This window comes from Bison bison, unplaced genomic scaffold (genome assembly GCF_000754665.1).
Source record: "Bison bison bison isolate TAMUID 2011002044 unplaced genomic scaffold, Bison_UMD1.0 scf7180017864390, whole genome shotgun sequence".
NCBI classification, from domain to species: Eukaryota; Metazoa; Chordata; class Mammalia; order Artiodactyla; family Bovidae; genus Bison; species Bison bison.
The window spans coordinates 6,525,431-6,535,436 of record NW_011494962.1 but is presented as its reverse complement, the minus strand read 5'-3'; the positions used below and the strand labels follow the sequence as shown (position 1 = coordinate 6,535,436).

General features: G+C 39.8%; 1 protein-coding gene across 1 annotated transcript in view; it reads right to left on the bottom strand.

The window, feature by feature from the left end:
* The window catches only part of DERA (deoxyribose-phosphate aldolase (putative)), a 119,828-nt gene that overhangs the window by 72,147 nt on the left and 37,675 nt on the right, over positions 1 to 10,006 (bottom strand). The window contains exons 3-5 of the mRNA XM_010858744.1: positions 8,710 to 8,857; positions 6,734 to 6,829; positions 2,986 to 3,120 (exon numbers count right to left, since the gene is read on the bottom strand). Of these exons, the coding sequence (XP_010857046.1) occupies positions 2,986 to 3,120; positions 6,734 to 6,829; positions 8,710 to 8,857 (379 nt within the window). The remainder of the gene's footprint in view (positions 1 to 2,985; positions 3,121 to 6,733; positions 6,830 to 8,709; positions 8,858 to 10,006) is intronic.

Below are 10,006 nucleotides of genomic sequence, written 5' to 3'. Positions count from 1 at the left end.
GCACTAGGGAAAAGCCCACAAAAAAGCAACAATTACCCAGCAGAGCCAAAAACAGACAAACATATAAATAACAAAAATCTGAAAAAAAAAATATTGAAACCTGGTAAGGGTTTAAAAATGGTGGTGGGTACAGATAGGAGTATCAGATAATGCGAACAACCTGACCTTTTCCCCTAGACCCTTCAGAAGTGCTGTGGGCTTCCGCCTGCAATGCGGGAGAACTGGGTTTGATCCCTGGGTTGGAAAGATCCCCTGGAGAAGAGAAAGGCTACCCACTCCAGTATTCTGGCCTAGAGAATTCCATGACTGTATAGTCCATGGGGTCACAGAGTCAGACACAACTGAGTGACCTTCACTTTCACTCAGAACTGCTATACCAGTGACTGGATTCTCCTGGAATACAGTGACGCTCCCCAGAGGCTGCAGAAATCTCTGAGACAACCTGCCCCATAGCTCATGGTCCAGACTGCTGTGCCTTTTGACTTCATAAATATTTTTATTTAAATGTTGCTATTGTTGCTTTGCCCCAACTTTTAAAAAATTAATCTATTTATTTTGGCTGGGCCTTCATTGCAACACAAGGACTTCTCTGGTTGCAATGCACTGGATTCTGTAGTTGTGGCATGAGGACTCTAGAGTATATGGCCTTAGTAGCTGTGGTGCAATTGCTTAGTTACAGCCTGTGGGATCTAGTTCCCTGACCAGGGATCAAACTCGGGCCACCTGCATTGGGAATGCAGAGTCTTAGCCACTGGACCACCAGGGAAGTCCCCTTGCCTCAACTTTTGCTGTCAAGTTTTTTAAGATCACGTCCTATTTAGCTCATGTGGCAGAGTCTCTTTCTGAACCAGAATTTCCCTCACTCCTTTCCACTGAGGCACAGAAATGTGCACCATCCAACGTATAAAGAATGAATGGAAACACAGTGAATGTTCCAAGCCAACATTTTCTAGCTTCACTTGCAGTCAAGCCTGACCACAGAATTTGATTCGGGGCCATGAAGTGTAAGCAAAGATGGTATGTGAGAGACAGGACAAGTCCCTATTTCCTGTCATCTGGGAGACAAGTGTAAGGGCTGGAGCTTCAAAAGCCATTGTAAACAATGGAGTGGTCTTGAAGCTGAGATCAGATGCTATGATCTTTGGAAGCTGAAGGTAAAAGAAGCTCAGGTCTCTGAGAACTCTGAGGGACTGCCACAATACTCCTGAAACACCTAGGCCTAGACTTTACATGAGGGGGCTTCCCAAGTGGCTCAGTGGTAAAGAATCTGCCTGGCAATGCAGAAAATGCAGGAGACACGGGTTCGATCATGGGGTCAGGAAGATTCCCTGGAGAGGGCATGGCAACCCACTCCAGTATTTTTGCCTGGAGAATCCCATGGACAGAGGAGCCTGGTGGGCTACAGTCCATGAGGTCACGAAAGAGGCAGACAGGACTAAGTGACTATGCGTGAACATAGACATTAAATGACAGAGTAACTCCCTGAGCATTTAAACCACTGACTGAATCTTTGTTGCTGCCTAACCAAAAGCAATTTTTAGTGAATAAACAATGGAATTAGAATTTACAGAAGATGAGCTAGATGGATTGATGGATAGAGTCTAGAGATACCTATGAGATATTGGCAAGTCCAACTGTTAGGTTAAGGGAAAATACATTAAGCATGATCCTATTTTTAATTCTAACTTTTTCACTTTTTAAAAAAATATTTATTTTAAACTTTACAAAATAGTAGGCGTTGCATGTGTGTCTATGAAGGGGAAATGGCTTGGAAAGTTGTGCATTGCAGTGTTATCAAGGGTTATTTGTAGGGGAGGAGATTAAGTAGAACACCAACTTCCTTTATTACTAGTTAATTAACAGTGGGAATTAATTTTAATTAATTAATTACAAATTACCCTTTGTAATTAGAATAAAATATGCCATTTATTTGATAGCTACATAGCTAAAGAGACAATACATTATTCTGATTTTATCCTATGATTTCATTAAAAATTTTCAATTAAGCTACATATTACAATGATTTTTTTTTTAAATACAGAATTGTACTTATTTTAGCTATCAACAATCCCTGTGGAGTAGGAAATGGCAACCCCCACTCCAGTATTCTTGTCTGCAAAAACCTGGCGGGCTACAGTCCATGGGGTCAGAAAAGTTGACATGATTGAGCACATCCTACCTCCTTTGATTAAGCAATTATCAATGTTATTAGTTCAGCTTCAGCTATTCTAACATATACACTGCAATAATATAAGACGTTAATGATACGGGAAACTGTATGCAGTGGGGCGCACACAGGAGGTATATGGGAACTGCATACTTTCTGCTCAATTTTCCTGTAACTTAAAACTGCCCTAAAAAATAGTCTATTAACTTAAAAAAAAATCTCTAAGTATATAAAATATATTTAACGTAGAAGTAAAATCAGTCTCTTAAAAAAAGAAACAAATTGTTACTGGACTGGGCAATGTCTTATTGTAATTGACTTGATAGTAAACCACAAATCTTGAAGGTGAATACAGAACAAAATCCAAAGGAGCTATGTCCAAGAACAGGAGTAAAAATAGACTTCATAAACTAATCAATAATCCCACATCCTCAAAATCCACAAAGATTAACATAAAAAAGGGAAGCTTCCTCCAGCATATTAAAATAAACTCTGCATAAAATACTTGCCTGGGGTGATTTTTGTACTGTACTGAGTAACAAAACAGCAGAGAATAGAGCAAAAGTTAATAATTCACTGCTTGGGAATAACTGATTCCTTAAAAGAGATATAAAAAATGCATGCAGGTGGGCATCTGCCCAGAGTTATAAGCAACAAGGATGAGCAGTCTTAGTCGTGTTTTCTCCTCCATTCACCCTTTGACCTAGCGACTTGTAATCTAGAACAGTGACTTCCAAACCATGCTGCCTCTTTTCAGGTCCTTGCCATCTGGCTGACCACGGAATGACTGAGTCCCTTGGGTAAGCACGTGCCCTTACCTTTCCACTGGCCTGTGAGCACCAAGGTCCTGTTAATCACCACATCGATTTCCGTAGCTCCATCTTCCACGGCCAATCTTATCTCTTCTAATCGTGTTTTCAAATGAGTCTGTGCAGCTGGAAAGCCAGTGGCCACTAGCAGAGAAAGAAGGAAGGAAGAGAGGGAGGGAGACAAATTTCAGTTGGTCAGTATCTCAACAAAGAATTTCAGGCTAAAAAAAATCAGTGTTCAGACCAAAGTATAAATGACACTTTAGAACTTCATGCATACCTTGCAAAGTGAACTGTGAAGAAACTGAATGCGATCTTATATAGCACTGACACTAGGATAAATACTAGTAGTATATCTTTTGGAAGATCTGAAATTAAGCTGCTGGCAGAGATGCTAACAGGGGAGCTTTAGGAAAATAGTGATTAAGAAGATATGTCAACAACACAGTGATACTCATAAAGTAGTAGTAGTAGCCTTGTGGATGGACACTAGTTAATCCTGGATCCTACTCTTGACCAAGTTGGCTATCGCCATTATGACTTACTCATTCATATTTATAGCTGTTGTAACCAAATGGAAATACATGTTCCATCCACTGCCCATCTTCAAATGAACAGTCAAGCAGATAAGAATAAAGGGGAGATACTGCATGATGGAAAAGCACCTAATTTGTCCACAAAACTGAAGCAGCTGTGAGTCAGGAAGAACTAGCCCCAAGTATGAAAGTGAAAGTGAAAGTCACTCCATTGTGTCCAACTCTTTGCGACACCATGGACTATAGAGTCCATGGAATTCTCCAGGCCAGAATACTGGAGTGGGTAGCCTTTCCCTTTCCCAGGGGATCTTCCCAACCCAGAGATCGAACCCAGGTCTCCCATATTGAACAGAAGGAAAATAAAAACACAATGACACTTTTGGAAAAAGTATTAACATTTTTAACATGCTTATCACTGATTTCATTCTTGTGTCTAAAGGTAACCTTTCATGTTTCCTTAATGTTATTAAATTCCTTCGGTCTGCTACCTTAGAGGAAAGTATGTTTCCCTGTTGTGTAAAGGAAAAGCTGAACTGATTGAGCCTAATGAAAAATATTAAAAAGCAGTAGTGTTACCTTGCTGACAAAGGTCCGTCTAGTCAAAGCTATGGTTTTTCCAGTAGTCATGTATGGATGTGAGAGTTGAACTATAAAGAAAGCTAAGCATTGAAGAATTGATGCTTTTGAACTGTGGTGTTGGAGAAGACTCTTGAGAGTCCCTTGGACTGCAAGGAGATCCAACCAGTCCATCCTAAAAGAAATCAGTCCTGGGTGTTCATTGGAAGGACTGATGTTGAAGCTGAAACTCCAATACTCTAGCCACCTGATGTGAAGAGCTAACTCATTGGAAAAGACCCTGATGCTGGGAAAGATTGAAGGTAGGAGGAAAAGGGAACGACAAAAGATGAGATGGTTGGATGGCATCACTGACTCGATGGACGTGAGTTTGAGCAAGCACCATGAGTTGGTGATGACAGGGAAGCCTGGTGTGCTGCAGTCCATGGGGTTACAGTCCATGCAAAGAGTCGGACACAACTGAGCAACTGAACTGAACTGAATGAAAAATGAAGGCTGATTAAGGTGAAGCTGCCAAATACTTCAGGAATCTTCACGAATAAGCTATATTAATATATAAATACTGTATACTTTGTTTCTCTTGATGTATCCCTAACAAAATAAATTAATGATCTTCTCAGCTTCCTTCTTTAAACCACTAGGATATTCCTCTAACATCTTTTAAAAGGAGAATCTAATTTAATATCTATCTACCCATTTGTAAACGTACACACACAGAGAAGCGTTCAGGAGGACTTTTCCTTCCCTCATGCCTTGTTCTCCTACTGCATCTTTCTTTAAGTCAGTAATCCTTGAACATACCCTCTTTTATTGTTCAGGTTTGGGGGTGGCTCTTGTCATCTCCCACAGGGACTATGATCAGTCTGACTCCATTTCAATCCCCTTTAATTTATCCACTACCATCACCTAACTTATTACATTATGAAGTAGATCATGGCATTCTCTACTTAACATGTCTTGGCATCTTCCCCATCAACAAAATAAAACCCAAATACCACAGCCTGGTAAGGTTTCCCCATGGGGTCTGGCCCCCACCTACCTCTCCAGCTTCAACTCCCCAGCTCTCCCTTTGTCCTACCTTAGGAAGCAACACCTGCAAACCATTTCAGTTCCCTGAATGCACTTCTGCACCTTTACACATGCCAGCTCCTCTGCTGGAAATGCCACTCCTTAGCTTTCATGGCTGCTAAGTCGCTTCAGTTGTGTCCGACTCTTTGTGACCCTATGGACCATAGCCCGCCAGGCTTCTCTGTTCATTGGATTCTCCTGGCAAGAATACTGGAGTGAGTTGCCATGCCCTCCTCCACGGGATCTTCCTGACCCAGGGATCGAACCAGCTTCTCTTGCATCTCCTGCATTGGCCGGCGGGTTCCCAGGTGCATTGGCACCTGCATTGGCAGGCAGGTTCCCAGGTGTGTTGGCCCCTGGGAAACCCACTTCCTAGCTTATCCACTCTCTAAACTCCTCCTTATCCTTAAGACCCAATGCAGTTACATCTCTTTGAAGCAGCCCCTTACCCTCTGAGTGTTACCATACTCTGCAGAATAAATCACTCTGCACTCAGAGTTACAACTGTATCTTCTGCATAGTTTTATTATTATATTTTACAAAAAAATAATATGTCCTACATTATGATTTTTTTTTTTTTTAACTTGACAATTCCTCCTTAACAACTGAATTTCCTTTAAGGTTGAACCTGCATCTCCTACACTGGCAGGCTGATGCTGTTACAGCTGAGTTACTGGGAAAGCCAACAGCTCTGTAGTCTTAGGAATTACTATCATGTCTGCTACTCAACAGGCAATTGACAAATATGAAAAGAATGAATAAATACAATCAATTAAATAGACAAGACTGGTTAAAATCATAATAAAAAACTATATGGGATTTCCCAAGTGGCTCACTGTAGGAGGGGGATTCAGGATAGGGAACACGTGTACACCCGTGGCACATTCATGTTGATGTATGGCAAAACCAATACAATATTGTAAAATAATTAGCCTCCAATTAAAATAAATTTTTTTAAAAAGTTGAAGCAGCCACATTTATGTGGCTCCTCTAATAAAAAAATCAAAAAAAAAAAAAAAAAAAAGAATCTGCCTGCCAATGGAGAAGACGCAAAAGAGGCAGATTAGATCCCCTGGAGAAGGAAAAGGCAACCCACTCCAGTATTTTTGCCTGGAAAATCCCATGGACAGAGTGCCTGGTGGTTACAGTCCATGAGGTCACGAAGAGTTGGAAATGACTGAGAGCAGTACGGCAGCATAAAATCATATAGATAGGGACTTCCCTGGTGGTCCAGTGGTTAAGAATCCGCCTTGCAATGCAGAGGACATGAGTTTGTCCCTGGTGTAGGAACTAAGATCCCACAGGCCTCAGGCAACTGAACCCACGCACCGCAACTACTGAGCCCACACACCACAACTGCTGAAACCCGCACACCCAGAGCCTGTGCTCTGCAACAAGAGAAGCCCCTGCAGTGAGAAGCCTGCACACCGCAACTGAGAGTAGCTCCCGCTCACGGCCAACTAGAGAAAGTTAAAGTTCGGTCAAAAATAAATAAAATAACTATATAGGTAATACCTCAAGGTGTCTGAGTTGATGGGAAACACTGAAAAAATGACAACGGAAACCACAGGCTTTACCTGATGCCACTGGGATGTCACAGCCTGCAGCCTTTAGAGCTCTCACTGCATCACACACGCGGGCAGGATAAACACAAACGGCAGCTGTAGTGATGCCTGTGGAGAAAGGAGGCATAACGGCCTACTTCATGTGAAGTTCAAGTCACACAATATGCTTTTAATTATTATTTATACTTCAACATTGGCAGAAATCAAAATCAGAGAAAAAATAATCCTCCTACGACATTGCAACAAATTAAAAGGCTTTTACTTTCCACATTCCCTTCTAGTTCTTGACAACATGGATCATTTCCTCATCCTTAGAGAATAAAATATTTTTAATACATTGTTCCTGGAGGTTAATATAGTACCATTTGTTGAAAAAATATCCTAAATGGTAAACTTAGTGGCTTTGACTCAATGAAAATGCTTTATTTCATGTAGGTAACAAAATCTAAGTTTTTACAGGGGTCACACACGATAGTAGATGAATAAAAATAGAAGTGAACCTTGCAAGATAGTACAGGCAGACCTTGGAGATAGTGCAGGTGCAGTTTTAGAGCACCGAAATACAGCAAGTATCGCGATAAAATGAGTGACAGGAATTTTTTGGTTTCCTGGTGCATATAAAAGTTACGGTTACCCTGTATTGCAGTCAACATTAAGTGTGCAATACCATTATCTTTAAAAGTACGTACCTTAATTTAAAATTAAGGTACGTACTTTTTAAAAACATAATGCCAGATAATTACAATGGTAACGTCAAAGATCACTGATCACAGATGGCCAAAAAGAGTATTACAATAACAAAAAAGTGTGCATTACTGAGACAATTATCAAAATGTGACAGAGACAAAAAGTCAGCAAATGCTGTTGGAAAAGCAATGCCCACAGACTTACTCAATGCAGGGTTGCCACAAACCTTCAATATGTAAAACACAGAGTCTTTGCCAAGTGCAATAACACAAGGTATGCGTGCACTGCAAAATGACATGTCACTAATCCTAGTCTCTCTTCTGCAGAAAATAATAAAATCTGGATCTGGAGCCCTCAGTTTGAGGAATAAGCTCTTAAATTAAAAAATCAAAGAGACACTATTAAACGGTAGCATAAGACTCATATAAAGCTGCTGCTTTGAAGTGTTATAAATGGTAGGTGTTTTATCGTCAGTGTAAAAGAAACATACTAAATACTTTCTAAATGCTATGCAGCTGTTTATATCTATAAGTCATCTATTAACACAAACTATTTGTGAAAAAAATACCTGCATTGGGTCAATGCAGCATTAGTTGCATTCATTAGAGACAGGCACCTAAGAACCAGGAAAGATCCCTGCATGGTTTAGATCTGGCTCCTAAAACTAGCCCATTGAGGAATGAAGCACACTGTCCTCTCACCCTTCAGGTCTCAGTTTTCACATTTAGAAACAAGGGCATTCACTCTCAAAGTCTCCTGCATTTCTAAAATGTTGAGGTTCTAAACTTATGGCAACTTAAGAAAGTCCTTTCTTTCATGTACATGAAGAGAGTGAATATAACATTTTTTTCAAAAGATCTAACCCAGTATACAAGCCGGCAATATTTCCCATTTGTATTTTATTCTCAAAAGCATTTCATTTACTCACAGAAAATACTTTATGTATGAGATGTGATTATTAAGTAATGAGACTGGCTTTTTTACACGTGACTAGGGAATCAGAATCATAGTATTTGAGTCACTAGACAGAAAATTTCCAAAACTGAAGAACTGGAACAAAAAATAAAGAAACTCAATACTTGCAACTTTAATCCATGATGGGAAAGAAATGACCTAAAAATGAGACTCAGATTCTCTCTCTGCTGTTTTTCAGAGAAGAATCTCAATTATTACTCTGCATACACAATTCTATCACAGATTTTATTGTTACTATCATTTTCAGCATCCAAATCTTAAGTCTTCTTAGATTCAGTGATTGCTACTGTAAAAAAGGTAAACACCAGACAGACTATACACATTACCTTTATCATGCATATTTAAAGCTTTTAAGAGGTCTTCCCTGATTGGATACTTGGCTTTATAACACAGCCTTTGAATGTTGGAAGCCGTGTCATCACCTGAAAGTGTAGTAAGATCTATACAGGTAACAGCCTTCAGGAGCCATGCAGCCTGGTTTGAAGAAAAGTAAAAACAAGGCTTAAAAAAAAATAATTAATCTCCAATACACTTAGTTAGTAGAAACCATTAGGTACATAAGGGTGCTAAAATCTCATGTCTAGGGACTTCCCTGGTAGTCTGGTGGTTAAAACTTCACCTTCTAAGGGAAGAAGGGGTTCTAGTTCAATCCCTGGTTGGAGAGCTAAGATCCCATATGCCTTGGGATCAAAAAACCAAAACATTAAAAAAAAAAAAAGCAACACTGTAACAAGGTCAAAAAAGACCAAAAGAAAAAAAAAAGGTCCACATCAAAAAAAATTTTTAAACAAACTGCTTTAAATAAAATAAAATCTCCCGTCTATGCTGTTCTGAGGCATACATTCTAATGTGTTCAAGCTTAACCAAAAAGACGAATGTTACACAGAGTAAAATAAAAGGGGAAAAAATAGCTTATAAACTTTTTTTCTTCCACAGATACCCCAAATGGAAATTCCTAATAGAACAAGTCTCCCCACGTGTGACTTTTGCATCTCAACACAAGGAGACTCAGAGGTGGGTTGCCATTTCCTTCTCCAGAGGATCTTCCTGACTCAGGGATGGAACCCACATCTCTTGCATGTCCTGCATTGGTAGGTAGGTTCTTTACCATTGAGCGACCTGGAAAGGTTCTACCCTGATAAGGGAGAACTCGGGAACAAAAGTTTCCATCTTGTATTAGACCTCCAGCCCTGGGACCTGGAATGAGACACGATAAAGAGTCTCTACTTTCTTTTTTTTTTTTTCCAGTTTAATCCAATTTCAATTTTAAAACAATATTCACATTTCACAACTCATTCAAATAAATTCCTTTTATCTTTTCAATCAGATTATTTCTAAGAATGAGCAAAATGCAACCTGTTACCCTAAAGGATTCAATCACGATATTTTGCCTCACTTGTGGAATGAACTCTGAATTCCTTTCAGTCCTGAGATGTATAGCATGTCTTTGGTTAGTACATACTGAAGAATATGCTGACCACTAGTACTCTACAAAACACCATTTTGCAAATTTTGAAAGATAATTTGGGAAAATTAATTGTACATTAAACATGTGGAGAAGGCAATGGCACCCCATTCCAGTACTCTTGTCTGGAAAATCCCATGGACAGAGGAGCCTGGTGG